At 42.1% G+C, this 25640-nt stretch overlaps 1 protein-coding gene across 12 annotated transcripts in view; it reads right to left on the reverse strand.

Moving 5' to 3' along the window:
• Positions 1–25640, reverse strand: part of RET (ret proto-oncogene) — a 118772-nt gene that overhangs the window by 30534 nt on the left and 62598 nt on the right. For 8 of the 12 annotated variants that reach the window (XM_064290331.1, XM_064290330.1, XM_064290339.1 and 5 more), the window contains 2 exons: positions 24480–24627; positions 20455–23173 (listed from right to left, as the gene is read on the reverse strand). In XM_064290331.1, coding sequence (XP_064146401.1) covers positions 23016–23173; positions 24480–24627 — 306 coding nt within the window. In that variant the 3' untranslated portion in view covers positions 20455–23015. Of the gene's footprint in view, positions 1–20454; positions 24628–25640 lie in introns of those variants that run through there. The other 4 variants (XM_064290341.1, XM_064290340.1, XM_064290337.1 and 1 more) reach the window with 2 other exon arrangements.

Genomic DNA, 25640 nt, shown 5'->3' on the forward strand with positions numbered 1-25640 from the left:
TCCACCAGGCGCTCCTTGGGAACTCTATCGGGCAGTTCTACTCTGTCCTATAGGGTTGCTATGAGTCGGAATTGACTCAATGGCAGCAGGTGGGGTTTTATTGTAAATCCTGCCTCTATGATGTTAATGAGGGGGAATGGGCGGTAGTTTTGTTAATGAGACAGGACTCAATCTACAAGATTGGATTGTGCCTTGAGCCAATCTCTTTTGAGATATAAAAGAGAGAAGTGAGCAGAGAGACAGGAGGACCTCATACCACCAGGAAAGCAGTGCCAGGAGCAGAGCGTGTCCTTTGGACCTGGGGTTCCTGTGCAGAGAAGCTCCTAGTCCAGGGGAAGATTGATGACAAGGACCTTCCTCCAGAGCCAACAGAGAGAAAAAGCCTTCCCCTGGAGCTGACGCCCTGAATTTGGACTTCTAGCCTACTAGACTGTGAGAAAATAAATTTCTCCTTGTTAAAGCCATCCACTTGTGGTATTTCTATTATAGCAGCACTAGATGACTAAGACAGAGCATGAATGAAAGGTGAATTATTCTCTCTTGGGAGAATTAGAGTGAGGAAATTGGCAAATAGTTCAGGGCATAGAATCGGTCAATTTAAGAGAATAAAACAGAAGTTTTTTAAAAGTACTTTTAAGTCATTCTTTCAAATATAAATGGCAGATCACTGAATTGTGGTGTTGGTGAAGAATATTGAATATACCATGGACTGCCAAAAGAACAAACAAATGTGTCTTAGAAGAAGTACAGCAAGAATTATCCTTAGAAGCAAGGATGGCAAGACTTCATCTCACATACTTTGGACATGTTATCAGGAGGGACCAGTCCCTGGAGAATGACCTACTGGGTAAAGAGTCAGTGAAAAAGAGGAAGATCCTCAACAAGATGGATTGACACAGTAGCTGCAACAATGGGCTCAAGCATAACAATGATTATGAGGATGGCGTGGGACCGGGCAGTGTTTGGTTCTGTTGTATATAGGATCGCTATGAGTCGGAACCGACTCTACGGCATCTGAAAACAACAACAACTGAACTGTCATGGAATTATGTCTCCAGGTTGGAAGCTTTGAAGTTCTAAATCTAAGTCTGTCAGATGTTCCTTACTGAAGATACTGTAATTCCAGCCTATACCTACCCCCTGCTGATGGTCATTAGGAAGTCTACAAAATGCAGGGGCATCTAGACCTTGTCCTCTAGCCTCATGTCCAGTAATGGCAAATGCTTAGGCTGTTCTCTCCTTCTGCTGTCATTACACACTTTAAGTTGGACAGGACGGTCTGCTCCATGAGGACAGGGACATGACCTCTCCTATTCTCTCTGGCATCCACTCAGCCAGGCACTGTACCTGACCCCTTATGGTGCTCCCTGCGCATACATTCAATATGTGAATGAATGAGTGCTTGTAAACCCTACAGCACTAACTTTCACAGAGTGGAAACCAAAGTGAGAGCAAAGATAACTCTGTATCTCTACTCAACCAAATTCGAAACAGCCTCACCTCCTAATGTGTTGCAGGACACAATGGAGGTACTGCCCTGTATGTTAAACATACTGTTCTTTGTCTTCCTTAGCTAGCCCTGCAAACACTGAATTTCCTTTTTATTTCTAGCATTTGTGTTTCTCTCCATATCCTACTTCTTCCTTATTGCTCATACCTTGTGGACATAATTCTGACATGTACAGGGTATGCACTTGGCAGTAGGCACTGCTTCTAACACGCTCTTTGTATTAACCCTCTTAATCCTCCTAATAGCCCTATAAGGTAGGTTACGATCCTCAGTTTACAGTTAAGAAAACGGAAACGCAGAAAGGAAACTTCCAGGGGCTTTTCCAGGACAGGGCCTAGCGTGAAATTGAAGCAGCAGCGTTCATTGTCATTTTTTCTAAACTACTGTTTGAATCCTCCATTAGAACAGTTGTTTTTATAATGTAATTGAGGTCCTCCCATCAATGGGTTTAAGTTGTTAGCTTTTTAGTATTTTTTAACAGCGAGTCAAATAATAAATGTATGTAATTTGAATTTAGAGAGAAGATAATGCACAGTTCATGTGCTGTGGCGGGTAACTGATGATATACTGGGGATCATAAAACCAAGTAGTTGCTTTGGAGAAAATTCTAAAGTACACCTGTGGTATGTGCAATATCAAAAGAATGTAATTAAAAAACAAACAAACAAAACATTAACTATTTTTCCCCCAACAACCTCCAATTAGGATATACCTGAAGCCTTCCCTTTTTTTCACCATAAAGCTTTCCTACTCCCCTGCCTGCCTTTGGTCTTTGTCAAATGCATGCGATGGTACCTAACCCTTGGGTAGTGTTCGTTTATTTCCAGTTTTCCTGGAGGTCCCACCAAGACATAGTCTGCACTGCCCATCGCAGCAGACTCCAGCCTTCAACTGTGTGCAGTACCCAAAGAGGAGCCTCTGCTTTGTTTGAAGCTTGTCAAGACCTCAACAATGTGGTAAGTTAGCACCAGGTCTGAACTCTGCTCTTTTTGCATTGAGCTGCTGGGATGTTTTCTCAGTTTGGTCCCATCAGTGTAGAGTCAGGCCATTCTTTTTCACTCTCTTTTGTGTTTCTGTTTTGTGTTGTAGTGTCTAAAAGTGCTGTTTGTCATAAGAAGGAGAATCACAGGGTAGCACACAGCACTAGGCCTATAAACCATGTTCAAGCCATCCTCACAGATCATTTCTTCTCATTTCTCTCCTTCTGCACCTCCATTGACTCCACCCTCCTCTTCTCTGTGTCCAGACCTTTACCCAAATATTCTACTAGGACACCAAAATGCTAGTTTCCTGTAAAGATTCATCCCTTCTATGAACCAGGTGACCAGGTATGTAGGCAACTGTAGAATTTAAATCTTGGACTTGAGCTGAATTAAGAGCTATAATTAAGAATTTCCCTAAACCCAGATAAGACCAGCAACTATTCATAGAAGAGCTTAAGATTATTTTGGGTGCATACAACCTAAGGTTACCTGACCTATATAAACTTGTGTGCATGTTAATCAGAACCTCAGATGCTAAATTCTGTATGACAAAAACTGATTGGACTGACCTGGAAAAGGACCTACAGGATCCCTCTTCTACAATAAACCTGAGGGTTAAAAAAAAAAAAAAAGGCCTGGAAAGTGGGGCAAAGTGCTCTAAAAGCCATACTTGAAACATTTCCAATAGAAATTGTTTGAACCATAATTCAATAATGCAAATGGAGAAAATATGAAACTATAGGAGATTTGGGGGATAAACAAAAAATACTTTGACAATTTTTGGAAGTTAAAAAAGGTGCTGATTAGAACAAAAGTAGAAGACTCATGCTTCCTGATTTTAAAGCTTCCTACAACCTTTTACAACCCCAGGAAGATAAAGCACTTAAGAATAAATCTAACCAGGGATGTAAAAGACCTATACAAGGAAAACTACAAAACACTACAGCAAAAAAACAAAAGAGACCTACATAAGTGGAAAAACATACCATGCTCATGGATAGGAAGACTCAACATTGTGAGAATGTCAATTGTACCCAAAGCTATCTATAAAAAATAGATACAATATAATCCCAATCCAAATTCCAACAGCATTTTTTAACAAGATGGAGAAACAAATCACCAATTTTGTATGGGAAGGGAAGAGGCCCTGGATAAGTAAAGCATTACTGAAGAGGAACAAAGTGAAAGGTCTCACACTACCTGATTTTAGAGCCTATTATACTGCCATGGTAGTCAAAACAGCCTGGTGCTGGTACAACAGACACATAGACCGATGGAACAAAACTGAGAACCCAGACATAAATCCAACCACCTATGAGCAGCTTGTATTTGACAAAGGCCCAAAGTCCATTAAATGGGGAAAAGACAGTCTCTTTAACAAATGTGCCACTGGCATAACTGGATATTCATCTGTAAAAAAATGAAACGGGACCCATACCTCACACCATACACAAAAGCTAACTCAAAATAGATCAAAGACCTACATATAAAATCTAAAACAATAAGATCATGGAAGAAAAAATAGAACGCTAGGGGCCCTAATACATGGCATAAATAGTATATAAACCATAACTAACAATGCACAAACACCAGAAGAGAAACTAGAAAATTGGGAGCGCCTAAAAATAAAACACTAACGTTCATCAAAAGACTTCACCAAAAGAGTAAAAAGAGAACCTACAGACTGGGAAAAAGTTTTTGGCTACAACATATCCAATAAGGGTCTAATTCCTAAAATCTATAAGATACTGCAACACCTCAACAACAAAAGGACAAATAATCCAATTAAAAAATGGGCAAAGGATATGAACAGACACTTCCCCAAAGAAGACATTCAGGAGGCTAGCAGGAGGAAATGCTTACAATCATTAGCCATTGGAGAAATGTCATCTCACCCCAACAATGCTGGCACTAACCCAAAAAACTCAAAATAACAAATGTTGGAGAGGTTGTGGGGAGATTGGAACTCTTATGCACTGTTGGTGGGAATATAGAATGGTACAACCATTTTGGAAAACTATATGGTGCTTCCTTAAAAAGCTAGAAATAGAAATACCACATGATCTAGCAACCCCGCTCCTTGGAATACACCCGGGAGAAAAAAGACCCAGCACATGAATAGACATATACACACCCATGTTCACTGCAGCATTGTTCACAATAACAAAAAGATAGAAACAACCTAAATGCCCATCAACAGATGAATGGATAAACAAACTATGGTACATACACACAATGGAATACTATGCAACGATAAAGAACAATGATGAATCCGCAAAACATCTCACGACATGGATGAATCTGGAGGGCACTATGCTGAGTGAAATCAGTCAGTCACAAAAGTACAAATACTGTATGAGACCACTATTAATAAGAAAAGGTTTACACACAGAAAAAAGCATTCTTTGATGGTTACAAGGGTGGGAAGGGGAGAAAGGGAATCACTAATTAGATAGACAAATATCAACTTCGGTGAAGAGAAGGACAACACACAATACAGGGGAAGTCAGCACAGCTGGACCAAAGTGAAAGCAAAGATGTTTCCTAGACACATCCAAACACTTGGAGGGACCGAGTAGCTAGGGCTGTGGCCTGGGCACCATAATTTTGGGGGACATCTAGGTCAGGCATAACATAGTTTATAAAGAAAATGTTCTACATCCCACTTTAGTGATTAGTATCTGGAGCCTTAAATGTTTGTGAGCGGCCATCTAAGATACATCTATGTGTCCCATACCGCCTGGAGCAAAGAAGAATGAAGAAAACCAAAGGCACAAGGAAAAAACGAGCCCAAAGGACTAAAGGACCAGATAAGCCACAGACTCCACCAGCCTGAGACCAGAAGAACTAGATGGTGCCCAGCTACTACCAATGACTGCCCTGACAGAGAACACAACACAGAGTCCCAGACTGAGCAGGAGAAAAATGTAGAACAGAATTCAAATTCACGTAAAAAGACCAGACTTAATCGTCTGACAGAGATTAGAGGAACCCCCGAAACTGTGACCCCCACATGCTCTGTTAACCCAGAACTGAAACCATTCCTGGAGCCCACTTTTCAGGCAAAGATTAGACAGGCCTATAAAACAAAAAATAGTACACGTAAAGACCATGTTCCTTAGTTCAGTCAAATATATGAGACCAAGTGGGCAGCTCCTGTCCAAAAGCAGGGTGACAAGGCAGGAAGGGACAGGAACTGGATGAATGGACCCAGGGATCCTGGAGTGGAAAGGGAGAGTGTGCTGTCACATTGTGGGGATTGCAACTAATGTCACAAAACAATATGTGTATAAATTTTTGAATGAGAAATTAACTTGAGCTGTAAACTATCACCTAATGTACAATTAAAACAACTTCCTACAAAGCTATAGTAATCAAAACAGTCTGGAACTGGCATAAGGATAGACATAGATAGCAATGGGATAGAATCAAGGGACCACATATAAACCTATACAACTATTGAAATTGATTTTTGACAAGAGTGCCAAGTTCATTCAATGGAGAAAGAATAGTCTTTTCAATAAATTGTGCTGTAACAAATAAATTTACACGTGCAAAAGAATTAAGGATACCTCCCTCACATCATATACAAAATTTAACTCAAAATGGGTCAACAACCTAAATATAAGAGCTAAACCACAATGAGATGCAACTTTACACCTACTAAGTTAGTTATAATTAAAAAAAAAAAAGAAAAGGAAAATAGCGAGGGTTGGCAAGAATGTGAGAAATTGGAACATTTGTCCATTGCTGGTGGGAATGTTAATGGTGCAGCCACTGTGGAAACTGTGGAAAATAACTTGGTGGTTCCTCAAAAAGTTAAAGATAGAATTACCATACCCAAAACCAAAACCAAACCCAGTGCTCTCGAGTCGATTCTGACTCATAGCAAATTATCATATGACCCAGCAATTCCACTCCTAGATATATTACAGGAACTCAAACAAATACTTGTATGCCAATGTTCATTGCAACATTACTTGCAGTTGCCAAAAGGTAGAAGTAATCCAAGTGCTAATTAATAGATGAATGAATAAACAAAATGTAGCATGTCACACAATGGAGTATTATTCTGCCATTAAAAGGAATGAAGTTCTGATACATGCTACAATATGGATGAACCTTGAAAATACGCTATGTGAAATAAGCCAGATATAAAAGGGCAAATAGTGTATGATTCCATTTATATAAAATATCAGAATGGGCAAATTCATAGAGATAGAAAGTACTTAGAGGTTACCATAGAGACAGAAAGTAGATTAGAAGTTACCAGGGACTGGGAGGAGAGGGGAAGGGGCAGCTATCGCTTAATGGGTACAGATTTTCTGTTTGGAGTGATAAAAAGTTTTGGAAATAGATAGTGGTGATGGTTCACAGTATTGTGAATGTAATTAATGCAACTTGGGCCATATGATCCAGTGGATCCAATAGCAGTCGAAGTGTCATTGGCAGATAGATCTGCTGTTTAGAGCCCTTTGCAGATCCCTATAGGAGAATCACAGCACAGACCCTTAGCATTTTGGAGCAAAGCTCTTCCATCCTCTGCAGATAACTGCTCTCCTTTTGACAAGCAGCTTCTGGCTTGCTACTGAGTCTAGTAGAGACTGAACCTTCAATCATGAGCTGCCATGTTACTTGTGACCTGAGTTTCCCATGTTGTCTGGCCCAACAAGCCATAACATTGGGCATGCAATGTAGCACTCCATTATCAAATGGAAGTGGTGTATATGAGATTGGGCTCAAGCAGGCCCTGAAGGCACAAGTAAGTTACATAAGGAAGTGACCCAAATGCCTGTGGTCCCCACTCCTGCTACATTATCGTTTCTCCCCCAGCCTGCATCTATGGCCTCATAGGGAGTTCCCTACGATCAGTTGACTGAGGAAGAGAAAACCTGGGCCTGATTTACAGATGGTTCAGTGTGATATGTGGATACCACCGAAAGTAGACAGCTATAGCACTACAGCCTCTTTCTGAAACTTCCCTGAAGGACAGCGGTAAAGAGGAATCCTCCCAATGGGCAGAACTTCGAGCAGTGCAACCTGGTTGCTCATTTTCTTGGGAGGAGCATAGCCAAATGTGTGATTATATACCAATTCATGGGCTGTGGTACATGGTTTGGCTGGATGGTCAGGGACTTGGAAGGAACATGATTGGAAAATTGGTGACAGGGAGGTCTGAGGTCTGTGGATATACCTTAAAAAAAAAAAAGTAAACATATTTGTGTCCCATGTGAATGCTTACCAAAGGATGACCCCTGAAGAGAATACTTTAATAATCAAGTGTACAGGATGACCTGTTCTGTGGATACCAGTCAGTCTCTTTCCCCAGCCTTCCCTGCATGTAATGATTCTGTCAAAACTACCGTTCTGGATTTATAGAATGCCTTATCCACTATTATAGTATTCCACACACCATTGTCTTGGATCAAGGAACTCACTTCACAGCAAATGAAGTGCAAAAATGGGCCTGTGCTTATAGAATTTATCAGTCTTACTATATTCCTCATCATCCTGAAGCAGCTAGCTTGATGGGATGGTGGAATGGCCTTCTGAAGACTCAGTTATTAAGAGCCGGCTAGCTGGCAGTACCTGGCAGAGCTAGGTTAATGTTTTCCAGAAGACCGTATATGCTATAAGTTACCATCTATGGTAAAATGATTTCCTTTATACGAATAAGAATTGCCTTGATTCTTTGGAAAAACAGCTTGGGAGAATTTCCCCCAAGCCCTGAGGAGTCCTGGTGGTACAATGGTTAAACACTCAGCTGCTAACTGAAAGTTGGGTGGTTCAAACCCACCAGTGGCTCCACAGGAGAAAAGAACTGGAAGTCTGCTTCTGTAAAGATTATAGCCTAGAAAACCCTATGGGGCAGTTCTATTCTGTCCTATAGAGTTGCTGTGAGTTGGAATGGTCTCTATGGCACACAACAATAATTAACAAGCCCTGAGGAGATGTTACCTTTACCCTAGTTCTTTGGAGAAACTATTTGGGGGGGCATCTCCCAGGTTGCTTTCTACCTCAAAGGTTGTTACTTTTGACCAGGGAAGAAGCTAGTTTCTCCTGGCAGAAAATGTTACTTTTGTATAAGACCTGAGTTGATTGACATCTCATGAGGTTGTGATTCTCCCAAAATGATTGGCTGGGCCACAATCTTGCAAGGAATTGGTTGATTTGTTATTCAGACAGTGGCTTGAAAATCCATCCAATAGGACTCAATGACTTACACTTCACCAAGGGAATTGGTCAGTTTGTGGTCCTGCTGGGAGGGCCATGCCTTGAAATTGATAAGGTGTTTGCTTATACAAGTGGCCAATCCCACAGAGGAAAAGAGAAGAGAGGCAAGGAGGTGTCTTAGTCATCTAGTGCTGCTGTAATAGAAATACCACAAGTGGATGGCTTTAACAAAGAGAAGATTATTCTCTCACAGTCCAGTAGGCTACAAGTCTGAATTCAAGGTGTCAGCTTCAGGGGAAGGCTTCTCTGTTGGCTCTGGAGGAAGGTCCTTGTCATCAGTCTTCCCTTGGTCTGGGAGCATCTCAGCACAGGAAACTTAGGTCCAAAGGACACGCTTTGCTCCCATCACTGCATCCTTGGTAATATGAGGTTCCCAACTCTCTTCTTGCTTCTATTTCATCTCTTGAGAGATAAAAGGTGGTACAGGCCACACCCCAGGGAAACTCCCTTTATATTGGATCAGAGAGGTGACCTGAGTAAGAGTAGTGTTACAATCCCACCCTAATCCTTTTACTGTAAATTACAATCACAAAATGGAGGAGAACCACACAATACTGGGAACCATGGCTCAACCAAATTGATACACACAATTTTGGGGGGGACATAATTCAATTCATGACAGGAGGGAACCTTAAGACCAAGAAAAGCATGGTGCAGAGTGGTCTGGGTCTAGAGTTCCCGTGAAGGGAACTTCCTAAAGAGAGCTGTAATAGGGGTCAAGGGTTTTAACACTGAAGATGAGGAGGAGCCCAGAAGGGGCCCAGTGGGAGTGAGCCAGCGGCAAGAGGCCCAGAAGGGGGCCTGACACCAGAGCCAGTGGTGACGTTGGAAAGCTACTGCTAGGAATGCAGCTGAGAGAGCTGAGCAAGCTGCTACACTGGCTATGAGCTGGGCCAGTCAACGGAAGAGAGGCTGACAACAGGGAGGCTGAAAGCAGAGAGGCTTGCACACTAAGAGGGGGCGTGCATAGAGTCAAGAGAGGGCCTGCCTGCTTGCACAGTTGAGAGGGGATCTTCTTGTTTGCACAGCCAAGAAGTTGGCCTTCCCACTTGCATGGCCGAGAAGGGCCTGCTTGCATGGCTGAGAGCAGCTGAGAAACTGGAAGCTGTCCTTAATTGAAGAAGGGTGGGATGTGCTTTCCACCTTGGGGGAGCCTTCCAAAACGTCATCTGTGTGCTTCTTGATCCCGATCTCCAGTTGTTCCTGTTACTTCCAAGTTGATCCTGGTCCCGAGCTGTAGCCTGTTACATCCCTAATAAACCACATAGCCGTGAATATGATCTGTGAGCTCTGTGTGGCCGTTGCAATGAATTATTGAATTAGGCAGATGAGAGTGTCACGGGGGGAACAATTAGTGTCAGGACTGGTGAAAAAGTTGGAGAGTGGAGGCATCTCTGACCTCTACTTCATAGGAACCAGCTTTGTACTAATCCTGGGGGAACATCATATTACAGCATCCAATATATGGTGCTGTTTCCCCCATAGCCAGGATTCTAGGTACAGGAATCAAGGAGTGAAATGGAAGGGCCGTCACTCACTATTGGCCCTAATAATTCACTAGCAAAATTTTTCCTTCCCGTCCTGTGACCTTATGCTCTGCTGATCTAGAGGTCTTAGTTTCAAAAAGAGGAATACTCCCAACAGGAGATACAACACTGATTCCATTGAACTGGAAGTTAAGACTGCTACTTTGGGCTCCTCATGCCTGTGAATCAACAGGCAAAGAAAGGAGTTACTATACTGGCTGGGGTGACTGATTCTAATTACCAATATTGGACTGCTCTACACAATGGAGGTACTGAAGGGTACGTCTGGAATCCAAGAGATCCCTTAGTACTACCATGCCCTGTGATTAGAGTCAGTGGAGAACTACAACAACCCAATTATAATGGGAGAACTTTCTTGAACACCAACTGAAAGGACAACCCTGGCTATAAGAATCAGCACTGTGCTGGTTCCTATGAGGCAGAGGTCAGGTATACTCCTATTCTTTGACTTCTCTACCATTTCTGACATCAGCTGTTCTTCCCACAGAACTCTTTCTCTATTGGGTTCAATAATTCATTGGAACAGTCACAAAGAACTCATGGAAACATTAGAACTACAATAACAACTTTTAATAACAGACAATGATATAAACGATATAAACAGGAATGGAGATATACAAAGGACAAGGTTTGGGAGGGGTCCCAACATGAAGCCTCAATGTCTAAAAGGAGATCTGCTGTAACAGAAATACCACAAGTGGATGGCTTTAATAAACAGGAATTTATTTTTTCAGTTTAGGAGGCTAGAAGTGTGAATTCAAGGCACCATCTCTAGGGGAAGGCTTTCTCTCTCTGTTGGCTCTGGGGGAAGGTCCTTGTCATCAGTCTTGGTTTAGGAGCTTCTCAGAAAAGGGAACCTGGGTCCAAAGGACATGCTCCGATCCTGGCTCTACTTGCTGGGTGATAATGAGGTCCTTCTCTTCCCTTTTCACCTCTCCTTTTATATCTCAAAAGAGATTGACTCAAAATACAACCTAATCCTATAGATTGCATCCTGACTCATTAATATAACTGCCTCTAATTCTGCCTCATGAACGTCATACAGGTTAGGATTTACAACACATAGGATAATCACATCATATCACAAAATGGTGGACAACCACACAATACTGGGAATCATGGCCTAGGCAAGTTGACACATATTTTGGGGGGACACAATTCAATCTATAACACTGCCTTACATCTCATAGGGAACCTGCTTATCCTTCCCAAAAACCAATGTTCATTCTCACCCATCTGGAAACTTTCAAACAGGAAAGTCAGTGATATCACTTGGCAGGCTTGGCTATTGGTCACTCCTCTCAGCTCTCGGCCAGGGTTCAGTCTTCCCACTCTGCTGCTACTGTCTGGGTCTGCTTGTTGTCTCCACTTCTTCTGGTACCACCACAGCCACTCCCTCCATTGCCACTGCAGGCTTATTTGGTCTGGGAGGGTCATAGCACAGGGCCTCATGTCCAAATGACGTGTCCTCTCCTGGCTCTTGTTGATCAGGAAATCCTATCTGGGTCTCTGTGTTCTAGGGTTTTTAATCAATTGCTTCTTGGGCCACCAACCAATCCCAGTGAAGATCAACTACTGGTTGAGGCTTTGGAACCAGGTCCAAAAGGCCAATTTTTTTTTTTAAGATATTCCATACCATGCACCAATTCAGGCAGGACTACTAATGGCACAGTACCTTCAGGAATGATGGTTTGGGTCACCTCACCAGGCAAAGAACCACAGCCAGCTGAGGTGCTTGCTGAGGGCAAGGGGAATTTGGAATTGGTAATGGAATTACCAATAGCTATAACCATGTAATCTGTTGAAAAAATGAGGACTGTAATTATTATTATTTTTCCTTATTTTGTTTTTAATGTTTGTGTGTGTATTTGTTTTCTTCCCTATCCCATCCCCTTATTATATAAGATGTACTAGCTTTACATCATAGTATTTAAGTATGTTAAATTTACATCATAGTATTTAAGTTACAGGATATCAAGGAGAAGAGTAAACATCACCTAAGGACTTTGCATCCTCTTCTGGGGAAAGGGTTAGTGCATTATCAGTTGTATGCTGGGTACTTACATCATGTTAAGTGGAAGCATGATTTTGTAATTCTCTTCATTTGCACATTAAGTATGATTTAAGGAAATATGTATGGGTACCAAGTTAACAAGGGTTGAATTGTAATGGTTAATTTTAATGTGTCAACTTGGCTAGGCTATGGAGCCCAGTTGTTTGTCAAACACTAGTCTAGATGTTGCTGTGAAGGTATTCTGTAGATGTGATTAACACAATTAGTTGACTCTAAGTAAAGGAGACTGTTGTTACTATGTGCCATCAAGTCAATTCCAATTCACAGTGAACCTACAGGAGAGTAGAACTACCCCATGGGGCTTCCTAAGCTGCAATCTCTATGGGAGTAGATCACCGTCTTTTATGTATATATATACACACACATATATAATTTTTATTGTGCTTTAAGTGAAAGTTTACAAATCAAATCAGTCTCTCACACAAAAACCCATATACACCTTGCTACACACTCCCAATTACTCTCCCCCTAAGGAGACAGCCCGCTCTCTCCCTCCACTCTCTTTTCATGTCCATTTTGCCAGCTTCTAACCCCCTCCACCCTCTCATCTCCCCTCCAGGCAGGAGATCCCAACATAGTCTCAAGTGTCCACCTGATCCAGGAAGCTCACTCCTCACCAGCACCCCTCTCCAACCCATTGTCCAGTCCAATCCATGTCTGAAGAGTTGGCTTCAGGAATGTTTCCTGTCCTGGGCCAATAGAAGGCCTGGGGGCCATGACCACCAGGGTCCTTCTAGTCTCAGACCATTAAGTCTGGTCTTATGAGAATTTGGGGTCTGCATCCCACTGCTCTCCTGCTCCCTCAGGGGTTCTCTGTTGTGTTCCCTGTCAGGGCAGTCATCGGTTGTAGCCAGGCACCATCTAGTTCTTCTGGTCTCAGGATGATGTAGTCTCTGGTTCATGTGGCCCTTTCTGTCTCTTGGGCTTGTAATCGCCTTGTGTCCGTGGTGTTCTTCATTCTCCTTTGATCCAGGTGGGTTGAGACCAATTTATGCATCTAGATGGCTGCTTGCTAGCGTTTAAGACCCCAGACACCACTCTTCAAAGTGGGATGGAGAATGTTTTCTTAATAGATTTTATTATGCCAATTGACTTAGATGTCCCCTGAAACCATGGTCACCAGACCCCTGCCCCTGCTACGCTGGCCTTCGAAGCATTCAGCTTATTCAGGAAACTTCTTTGCTTTTGATTTAATCCAATTGTGCTGACCTCCCCTGTATTGTGTGCTGTCTTTCCCTTCACCTAAAGTTGTTCTTATCTACTAATTAGTGAATGCCTCTCTCCCACCCTCCCTCCCTCCCCCCTCACGTAACCACAAAAGAATGTTTTCTTCTCAGTTTAAACTATTTCTCAAGTTCTTATAATAGTGGTCTTATACAATATTTGTCCTTTTGCAACTGACTCATTTCACCCAGCATAATGCCTTCCAGGTTCCTCAATGTTATGAAATGTTTCACAGATTCCTCACTGTTCTTCATCGATGCGTAATATTCCATTGTGTGCATATACCATAATTTATCCATTCATCCGTTGATGGGCACCTTGGTTGCATCCATCTTCTTGCTATTGTAAACAGCGCTGCAGTAAGTATAGATGTGCATATGTTTGTGTAGAGGCTCTTATTTCTCTAGGATATATTCCAAGGAGTGGGATTGCTGGATCGTATGATAGTTCTATTTCTAGCTTTTTTAACGAAGGGCCAAATTGATTTCCAAAGTGGTTGTACCATTTTACATTCCCACCAGCAGTATATAAGTGTTCCAATCTCTCCATAGCCTCGCCAACATTCATTATTTTGTGTTTTTTGGATTAATGCCAGCCTTGTTAGCGTGAGATGAAATCTCATTGTAGTTTTCATCTGCATTTCTCTAATGGCTAATGATTGTGAACACTTCCTCATGTATCTGCTAGCTACCTGAATGTCTTCTTTAGTGAAGTGTCTATTCATATCTTTTGCCCATTTTTTAATTGGGTTATTTGTCTTTTTGCAGTTGAGTTTTTGCAGTATCATTTAGATTTTAGAGATCAGGAGCTGATCAGAAATGTCATAGCTAAAAAATTTTCCCAGTCTGTAGGTAGTCTTTTTACTCTTTTGGTGAAGTCTTTGGATGAGCACAGGTGTTTGATTTTTAGGAGCTCCCAGTTATCTAGTTTTTCTTCTACATTCTTCATAATGTTTTGTATACTGTTTATGCCATGTATTAGGGCTCCTAACATTGTCCCTATTTTTTCTTCCATGGTCTTTATTGTTTTAGATTTTATATTTAGGTCTTTGATCCATTTTGAGCTCCTTTTTGTGCATGGAGTGAGGTATGGGTCTTGTTTCATGTTTTTGCAGATGGATATCCAGTTATGCCAGCACCATTTATTAAAAAGACTGTCTTTTCCCCATTTAACTGTTTTGGAGCCTCTGTCAAATATCAACTCACCTAGTCTTTTATCCAACAGAGCAGCTGGTAGGTTTCAACCACCACTGAGCTTTCAATTAGCAGCTAAATGTTTTCTCTTAATAATGTAGATAGGCCTCATACACATTATCTTGATAATGTGGAAGGCCTTAAGAGAAAAACCTGAGGTTTCTGGGAGAAGAAGGAATTCTGCTTCAAGACTGTAACATAGAAATGGTGCCTGAGTAGCCAGCCTGCCACCCTGCCCTACAGATTTCATACTGAAGACTGTAAGAGCTAACATAATAACCAAAATATATATAAAACTTTGACAACTAAACAACAAAAAGACAACCCAATCATAAAAGAAAGAAAAAACAACAAATGTTGGTAATGATGTGGGAAAACTGGAACCCTTACCCATTGCTGGTGGGAATGCAAATTGGCACAGCTTTTGTGGAAAACAGGGTAGCAGGTCCTCAAAAAACTAAAAACAGAATTACCATAAAAAATTACCATATGAGCCAGCAATTCCACACCTAGGTATATACCCAAAAGACTTGAAAGTAGAGACTCAAACAGAGACTTGCGCACCAATGTTCATTGAAACACTATTCACAATAGCCAAAATGTAGAAACAACCTAACACCCATCAACAGGTGAATGGATAAATAAAATGTGGTACAATGGAATATGACTTGCCATTAGGAGAAACGAAGTCCTGGTACATGCTACAATATGGATAGATCTGGAAGACATTATGCTGAGTGAAATAAATTAATCATAAAAGGACAAATATTGTATGACCTCATTTATATAAACAAACAAGGAAAGACAAACACAGAGAGAACAAAGTTTATTAGTGGTTACCAGGGGTGGGAGGGAGGGGGGAAAGAGGGAGTTAATGGTGATGGACATATCACATTGATTAAGGGTACAGTTGCAAAGCCGATTATTGTAATTACTGCCCATAAGTTGCACACCTATAAAAGTTAACTGGCAAAAGTTGTGCTATATATTTAATGTAATGATAAAACAGTAACTGTTGAAGCTGATTATGTATAACCAAAAACCTCATGGGATTTGTTGTCTTGGTTTGGAAGTTTAAGGTCATAGTTTCATGGGCCATACCAGTTAACTGGCCTAGTAACATGTTTAGTGCCTCTGTTCTACCTCCTAGTTCGATGCATAGTGCCTGGGATCATAAGAGATGGCAAGTGGCCATCCAAGGCACAACGATTGGTCTCTATGTGCCTGGAACAACAGAGGAAGGAAAGTCATCAATAGGAGGAGAATGTGGGATCTGAAGCTAACTGCCTCCATGAACAGCTGCCTCCTTTGCCATGAGGCCAGAAGAACTGGACGGTGCCCAGCTACTATTACTGAATATTTTGATCAAAGAGTCTACAGAAGAATCCCGATCAAAGGGGGGAAAATGCAGTACAGAATTTAAAAATTCTCATGGACTCTAGACTTTTTGGAACCATGGAAGGTAGAAGAACCCTTGAAACTACTGCCCTCAGAATTTAAACCTTAAACCAAAAATATCCCTGAAATCATCCTAAAACTGAACGGTCTCTCCTAACAGACTAAAGACTATCCAAATGAATCCTAGGCCCCTCACAAAATGACAAGCGAGAGCATTTATAGATTTAACACAGACAATGGAGGCCAAATTTTTCTGAGATTGAGACACCTCTTTATGAAATGACTGTCTTCAGCAAGAGACCCTCTCCTCTGTGACTCCAAACATGAGCAGGCCATCTGTAACCTGAAAAAGGATCTTCAGTGGCTTCCTTACTTAGGTATCTCTAGCTACAGAAAGCCTTTTTGTCTACTTGTGCAGGAGCTATCTGGACAAGCCCTTGGACTTTTAACTCAACTTGACAGGAACCATCCAAGACCCGTTGCTTACTAGCGCCTGCTCTTGACCCAGGTGCAAAGGCTTATTCCGTTTTTCTTGGATCAACAGCTGCCACTGCAAAAACTTGTCAGTGCTTCTGCTAAACTAGTTGTAGTCTTTCTGCTTGGGCTCGTGGATCCTCACGTGATACAGACGTTACTACTATCATGGGTTGAATTATGTCCCCCCAAAAATGTGTGTATTAACTTGGTTAGGCCATGATTCCCAGTATTGTGTGGTTGCCCTCCGTTTTGTGATTCTAATTTTATGTTAAAAAGATTAGGGTGGGATTGTAACATCACCCTTACTCAGGTCAGGCCCCTGATCCAATGTAAAGGGAATTTCCCTGGGGTGTGGCCTGCACCACCTTTTATCTCTTAAGAGAGAAAAGGAAAGGGAAGCAAGCAGTGAGGGACCTCATACCACCAAGAAGCAGCACCAGGAGCAAAGCATGTCCTTTGAGCCCAGGGTCCCTGTACCTGAGAAACTTCTCGACCAGGAGAAGATTAAGGACAAGGATCTTCCTCCAGAGCTGACAGAGAGAGAAAGGCTTCCCCTGGAGCTGACACCCTGAATCTGGACTTTCAGCCTACTTTACTATGAGGAAATAAATTCTTCTTTGTTAAAGCCCTCCATTTGTGGTATTTCTGTTATAGCAGCACTAGGTAACTAAAACAACTACTGAGAACATATAGCACTTTTTAGCAGCCAATTAACCTCTTAAAAGATTTCATTAACTCTCTCTCTCACGTTACTATTCACTGTTGCAACGCCCTGAAACCTGCCACTCTCCTGCCCAGAAGGGCAACCTCATCATTGTCTTACCTCAGTTAGGGCAATTTCGGTACCTTGCTCAGATTCATTAGTGACTCCTATTGAGAACCCTGACCTTGTATTATTTGTTTATGGATCATACCTCAAAACTGAAAATTATCAAGCAGAATATGGTATTCCTAATCTAAGCTCTCCTTTAGCATATATTCCTCTACCTGAGGTAAAAACCAGCTCAGATGGCAGAACATATTTAATAAACCAAAACCCACTGCCGTCGAGTAGATTCCAAACTCCATAACCTCACAGGATTCCCAGAGCTGTAAATATCTATGGAAGCAGACTGCCACATCTTTCTCCTGCAGAGCTGCTGGTGGTTTCAAACCACTGACCTTCTGGTTAAAAACCAAAAAACCAAACCCGTTGCCATTAAGTGGATTCCGACTCAGAGGTTAGAGCTTGTTAATTAGCCAAAGACCAGAAAGTAAACATATATACTGACATGAGGTATGTTCCTGAAGTAGTAGATGACTTTGGAATGCTTCGAGAACAATGACGGTTTCTCATCTCTACTGGAACTCCTACCAGAATGGACAGCAAGTTAACAAACTTTTAGATGTACTCTTACCTCCTAGATAGATGGGTATTTAAAGATTGAGGCCCAAGCAAAAAGAGAGAATACGGAAACTAAAGGAGATGCTCTGGCAGATCATTGTGTCAGACAAGCAGCCTTAACCAAAGTCATGATCCTAACTAAACCCTCTAAGGATAAATCTCTGGAAATATTCAAAGAGACCTTTATAAAGTGTCATTTAGTCCCTGATTCTGTACAGGAAGAATGGAAAAAATCTGGTTATATCCTTCATTCACAAGAAAGCTACTTATTGGCACCAGACGATCTCAAATGGGTATTAGCTAAATTTCTCCATGAAGCTACTGATAAAGTACAAATTTATTATTTTTTTAAGTCAACATTAGAGAGGAAACTTTAAAAAGACAGATGAAATTATTTTTAAGTAATGTGTCACCTGTCAACAACACGATCTTGGAAAAACCGTAAAGGTAGGATGTGGCTAGGAACCAAAGCTTCAAGGCCCTTTAAACACCTTCAGATAGATGTTATCCATCTTCCACCCTCCATGAGATTTGAATATGTTTTAGTTATCATATGCCTGTTTTCAGGGAAACCATGGTGGTGTAGTGGTTAAGTGCTACGGCTGCTAACCAAAGGGTGGACACTTCGAATCCACCAGGTGCTCCTAGGAAACTCTATGGGGCAGTTCTACTCTGTCCTATATAGAGGCACTGAGTCAGAATCAACTCGATGGCACTGGGTTATTCCTGTCTTCAGGATGGTCGAAGCCCATCCCCTTACTGAAAAGACATCCCTTATAGTAACTGAAAAGCTTTGTTTTATATTTCCAACTTGGGGCATCTCAACTTTTTTATCAAGTGATTGAGGCACACATTTTATGGGAACTATTATAAAAGAACTCTCTCAGACATTACCCCTTACTGAAAAAACTTAGCACCCACAGTCTTATGGAAAGGTTGGAAGGACCAATGGCATCCTTAAATGAGCTAAACTTTCAGAAGTCCTTGAACTCCTTGGCCAAAGGTACTTCCATTACCTCTTATGTTCTACTCTCTCGAGGTTATCCTCCTATGAGTTGGTAACTAGAAGGCCCATATATTTAGAGATTTCATCAGCCTGGGAAACCAAACCACGACTTCTGCAGAATGGTCAGGAAGTCATTGAAAAGTGATCAGTGATCAGGGACTGCCAGCTTCCCTATTTTTTTTGCCCCAGCTTCCAACTCAGGACCAAACCAGAGAAAGCCAAATATATTCTCCAAACCAATCACATAGGATGCCCTACTTCTAGTTAACCCACCTCCAGCTTCCCCAGGCTAAAAGCCTCCAATCAGGGCATAACTGAAGCCTTCCTATTTTTTGCTATAAACTTTTCCCACTCACCGCACCTGCCTTTGAGTCTCTTTCAAAAACAAATGGTAGCTGATTCCCTTGCTACAGGAAGCTCTGAATAAATAGCTCCTGCTTGTGTTTATTTGAGTCATAAAAAAATTAAATTAAATTAAAAAAAATTTTTTATTTTTTATTTTCATTTCATTGCCACTATGGTAAAGATTATAAATAATTGTTTGGACACCGCTTAAAAGTAATTTTCTACCATAGCACTTCTTTTACTTCTTCCAATAGCTATTGTGTGAGAGAATAGAATCTTTCCATCCTCTGTGTCTTTTCTATTCTTGAAAGTCACTTCCTATCTTCTCACTTTTCCTTTCTAGATACTGATGAAGCCCTCCAACCCCTCAGTGAGTTTCTTTACCCTGGATGCTGAGCAATCTGAGAGCTTCGGCTTCTCAGGCCCTGTGACCACAGAGTCTCCAGAAAAATTTTCAAGCTCTTTAACTTTTTCAAAATCAAGGCACAGAGCATGGAGCAAGCCTTCTGCCCTGGGTTAAAGGGGACACTCCCAAGGACACAGCTGTGGATGGACGGGCACCAAGGGGGCTCCCTGCAGGCCTTGGCCAAAGTCCTTGCCTTAGTCAGTAAAAGGTAACCTTATATTCTTCCTCTGGACTGGACACTTCCTAGCCCATACAGACACTCTGCTCTACAGGGGAAATGACAAGTGTAGAAAAGGACAAGTGTAGAAAAGGACAGGAATATGGATGAGAAAGAAAAGCAGTCAAAAATTATTCATTTGCCCTGTTACTGTTCACAAAAGTAGCATGGGTTTCTACACATATGGAGGTGAAGCCTGGAGGAAATATCTGACCCTAGAAATTCCATTTATTTCCTGAAGTCTGGTCAGAAAGAGAAAGCGGATGGCAGACCCGGCACCGCAGGCCAGGAGGTGAGGCACTGCAGGCCCCTGGTGGCCAGCAGCAGAGCGTTGGTGTACGTGAACACACGCTGTGTGCACACCCTCGAGATGACACAGGCCCTCAGGTAGGCAATGCACAAGACCATCCCCAATCAGCTTATGTTGTTAAAAGCTCACGTTCACTACTGACCCACCTGCTCCTTCTCAAGGTATCAGAAGACCTCTCAGAATTCCCACGCAACCCAACAGGAAGACATGACACATCTGCACTTAGTATTTTAAGCTTCACAGGGGTTCAGGGCAAATTTTTTCTTCTGTCTTCTGATGGAACTTCACTCATGACTACACATTTTACGTTCTCTCCTCCACAACTCTCCAACTCCATCTTCAAGAAATAAACAGCAAGCAAATTACTAGAGAACTGTGAACACCTGAACTCAACATGGCGGTTGCTCTAGTCTAGGGAAGGGGGACTTGAAGGAAGGAATCCCTTGAATGACAGGATTAACTGAGTTTTTAATAGTTGCTATAAGTGTGCATACTCACATACTTTTTTTTAAAAAATAAGTCAGTAATATCATCAAGAGCCTTCTAGCCCTTCCATCACGATTAATTCCCCAGTGGTTACCATGATAGATTCTCTTGTTATATTTTAATCTTTGTATTGAAACTTCAAAATCTGAAATCTGATGTTTCCAACTAGGAAGTTAAGAAGAGAAAGTAAGTTTACACATTTCATGATACATGATTTTATTTACATAATTGAAATTGTTCTCTTAGTCACCTTGATTACAAAAACAAATTACCTTCCACAGATAGGTTTTACAACTTTTAATAAATGAAACATTGCTACTAATTACTCAGTAATATTTAGTACTTCTATAACTTCTGCATATATGCCTATGAAAAGTCTGCCTGATAGGACTGATACATATGGGTATGTTTACAACTTAGAAATAGATAACTAGATTATTAGTCGAGGGCTAACTCCCCATTACTGGGTCAGCGGTAAAGACATGGGGTTTCCACCTCACTAAGAACAAACCTGCTGCAGCAATTCACACTCACTTAGTAGGCATTTCAAATAATTTCAGAGAGTTTATCATTATTTCTGCATTTAACAAGACTGTCATTAAACACATCTGAAAACCAAAAGTTTACTACAATTGTAGGTATTTGTAAAAGAACTATCACAGTGTATCTCAAAAGTGGTTGAAACTAAAGCCATGTTGCATCCCCAGTAAGTATTTTCCACCTCTCTGGCCATGTGTGCATGCACACATGAGTCTCCATCACATATTCATCCAAGTCTTCCTGCTTTTGTGAAACGTCTATAAAATACAGCAATTCAGTAAAACTATTTTAAGTCCTATCACAGTGCTTTAAATTTGAAGATCAGGCAGTGTTTTGGTAACCCAACCCTTTCCTGCAGAATTACAGAAAGGAGCAGGCTGTGTGGACAAAGGCAGGGCTCCTGAGACTCCCTGAAGGCCACCCCACAAGACTGAAGTGCGTGTGACCACTAGCAAACCCTGAAGAATAACAAAAAGCATGTGGTCATGGTCAGAATCTAAGAAACAAAAACCTCTGGCTATAGCAGCAGTGAATTACAAACACAGGAGGAGCTAATACATATGCCTTTTCATACAAGCTCTCTAAGAGCCAAAACATTGTCTTTTCCACGTCAGAACTGTGATCACAGGTATAGCAATCCTTGGTCGCTGTTAATGCTACTTCTAACAACTAGCTGAACTGTCCCTTTTAAAACGCAGTTGATGAGATACAAATTACACTGAGCCCAGGCCCCACCTCCTCCTCAGGTACAGAATGTGCCACCACTTTTGGAGGCTGGCAGCCAGCGAGCGGAAACCTGATGAGGATGGGCTGCTGTCAGCGGTTCTCAGGAGGCCACTCTGCTCACACGCCCACTTCCCCCATGCCGTCCCCGGGCCAGGGTAATGGTCACTAGTGCTGAATATGCAACGATGCTGCAGTGGTCTAATTGGGACAAATGCATCTTGTGAGCCCTCTCCTCATGTCAGCCTGTCTGAATAGTAAATACGGTATCAAATCTCTCCATTGTGCTAAATCTATGAATCATTTTAAACATGATCAAAATCAAATGTCTTCCTAAGATAAGGTGACATGATTTTTAAAAAAAATCACCTTCAAGATATCAAACGTTGGGGCGAGGACTGTCCTGAGGTTCCCCTTATCCTCTCCATCCTTGGCAAGGCTTTGACACCACTATTAAGACCTTGCTGGGTTCTGATTCTGAAACGAGTGCAGGACATTTTGGCCCGTTTTTTTCCTGCTGCCTTTTTGAGAGTGTGCTTCACGGTTGAATCTTGTTGCCTTGTTTGGTGGCAACCAGAAAAATCAAACAGTTCAGGTACATATTTTTAGACAAGGGACAAACCCAAACACTTATAAGTGTGAAGTGTGTGGTCTCTACTGATAAACACATAGCAACCCTGGACTCTGCGGGGAACTGAATAAGAAAGAATAAATAAACACTTGACTTAGAACTCTTATCCAGTTTGATGTGTTTCCCAGGAGGGAAAATTACCAGCTATCATAAGTAATGCCACTTTGGAAAGCAGTTAAAACAAACTACTGAAAACGAGTTTGCCACCTTGGAAATTAACGTTGGCTTTTTTTAACCAGCTTGAATGCACAAAGAAGGAGCCGGTGGCCTCTCCATTCCTGGCATGTTGCATCCCCTTATGAGTCCATCACCTTTCACAAGGAAACGTTAACTATCAAACTTGTCCATTAATTTTGCCGCTGAGGGTGAAACCATCCAGTTAGCATATACACTATCATTTGCATATCTTGGGAACACAGTGTTAGTGCCATCGAATCTTGTGAGTGGTAGAGGACTCTCTTCAGGCCAGTTCGGGTCTGACATGCCTAAAAATGAAAACAGATAATTTGTTCTGCACTGAAGAACCAAAACTCCATTGTGCAGACAGTAAGGCCTTGGCAAAACTCCCTTTGATGTCCAAACCAAACTTCTAGTTTCTGTGCCAATGACATTAACGATTGCGCTCCAGGTTTCCAAAACACTGTTACATTTAGGGGAAATAGCAAGTGCTCTCTTAGTAAAAATGTAAACTGAACAGGAACTACCAAATTTGACTTTTATGGGCTTCAAACTCTCATATCTGTTGTCTCTTCGTTGAATTATTTTCTTCTGTTTCTAAGGCAGCGTAAAGTTTCAGCACACTGCTGTACTAAGTGAATAACTGCAACAGGAAGCTTCTGCACTATTGAAAAATCCTATAACTTAAAGGAGCCTGCTCATCTGCTGTCCATGTCTACCACGGTGAGAGGACCTTCCCAATCGAGGGCACATGCAGGCAAGCCCGCAGCATCCTTAGACAAATGCAAAATAGCACTAGACCCACAGCCAGCAAGTAATCACTGATTCAGGAGGCATGCAGAAAGGAACAGTCTCTGCTGAAAAATAAACTCCAAGATCTTAAAACAACTGATGAAAATAGGAAAAAATTCAAATATGTAATCGAAGACAAAAGGAGGAGTTTTGGCAAGAACCGTATTTACTGTCCATCTCACAGCCACAACACCACAGACTACACTCTTTAAAAAGCATTTGCTCCAGCTGTCAGCACTGATTTCACAGACGGCAATCATCATGACAGTGGGTGATTCAAAGGATGTGAAAACGGTAGCATGTGTTTGTCCTCCAGAGATCCTGCTTACCGCCCCGCAGTGGACATGAGGCCAGGCCAGGCTGCTGCTCACCTAGCACAGGGCACCATGCCCTTGGTGCAGGCCAGGTGGTTGCTTCTTTTGTAAAGAAATGCCTCCCCAAATCTGGCAAATTTATCCAAGTAGTTAAATTAGAAGTGCGTGCACTTAATACCACCCAGAAGTGATTCAGTCATCATTTTTTCAATATCCCCTGAGAGTTCTGCCCTGGTCTCTTTCTCCTTGATCGTCTTAAGTTTCTGGGTGTTGTGGTATTTACACTTATTTTCACATCCTTTTTTAAAAAACGTACTTGCAAAATGCCTAAATATAAACTTGATGCAAAGTCACACATTTACAAATGAAAAAGCTTCAGAGTGGACTTTGGCTTCATTCAGACCAGAAACACTCTCAAAAAAGCATCACAGAGTATAAGGATAGTGCAGAGGGAAAACGAATCGGGTTTGGTGTTGCTAGAATCTAGTAAATGCATGTGAAATTCTACCATAGAGTTTGTTTTCAATCCATGTGGAAGGGAGGGTTCGAGGGAGGGGAGCATTATTACAGTCCACGAGGGGCGTCTCCTCTTCCGAGAGGCTGTCGTCATAGAGCAGTGCATCAGATGGGGTGGATGCAGCAAGATCCAAGTAGTCCTGTGAAGACAGGGGCGCCAGTCACTGCAGCCCTGGACCATTCTTGGAGCCGTCCCAGGGTAGGAGCCCTGCTCCCCTTCCTGCCAGGCCACCTTCCAGTGTCCCCTCAGACCACGCCCACACCGGTGAGGGCCTCCCAGCCCTGTGCCCACCACTTGCCCTGCCCCCAGTCCTTATCACTTCTCCTGCATGTCTCTATCTCTTCCACCAGAAAGGCACCTGCCCAGGCCAGGAGTGTACCCCTTCACTGGCCAAAGCAAAAAAACTAAGCTAGTCAACGCTGAGTCGATTCCAGCTCGCAGCACCCCCGTGTATATCAGAGTAGCACTGTGCTCCACAGGGTTTTCAATTGCTGATTTTTCGGAAGTAGACCACCAGGTCTTTCTTCTAAGATGCCTCTGGGTGGACTCAAACTGCCAATCTTTCAGTTAGCAGCCAACTGTGTTAACTGTGCCATCCAGGGCTCCCTTCACTGTGAGGGCCCCCAAAAAACAATGGGTATGGGGGCCTAGCCAGGCTGGCCCCATGCTCAGTGTGCCCCGTCTCTATCAACAACTGGTAACTCACTATTTAAAGAAACTCTCAGGTTCCAGGGAGCTCATTGCCTCCTACAGCTCACACTGAAACATGGCTTGGCAAGAAGTACATGGCCAGCACCCCCAGATCTGCAGGACACTTCAGCTTTCCTTGAAGGCCGTGCCATCTAGAACACCGTGGCAGGATCTAGGAAGCTTATGAAGTCAACGATGCTGGTCTTACACCTGGCGCAGTGACTGACTCTGGTGTCCAAGCACATGGATTCCCATATACTACAAATCACAAGGCTCAAAATGACAGGAAACAGCTGCAAATATGCATTAATAATTGGAATGTGGAATGTAAGAAGTATGAATCTAGGAGAATTGATGTCATCAAAAATGAAATGGAACATAGGAAGATCAAATTTCTAGGCACTAATGAGCTGAAATGGACTGGTATTAGCCATTTTCAACTGGACAATCATATGGTCTACT

This window comes from Loxodonta africana, chromosome 8 (genome assembly GCF_030014295.1).
Source record: "Loxodonta africana isolate mLoxAfr1 chromosome 8, mLoxAfr1.hap2, whole genome shotgun sequence".
In the NCBI taxonomy this organism is placed as follows: Eukaryota; Metazoa; Chordata; class Mammalia; order Proboscidea; family Elephantidae; genus Loxodonta; species Loxodonta africana.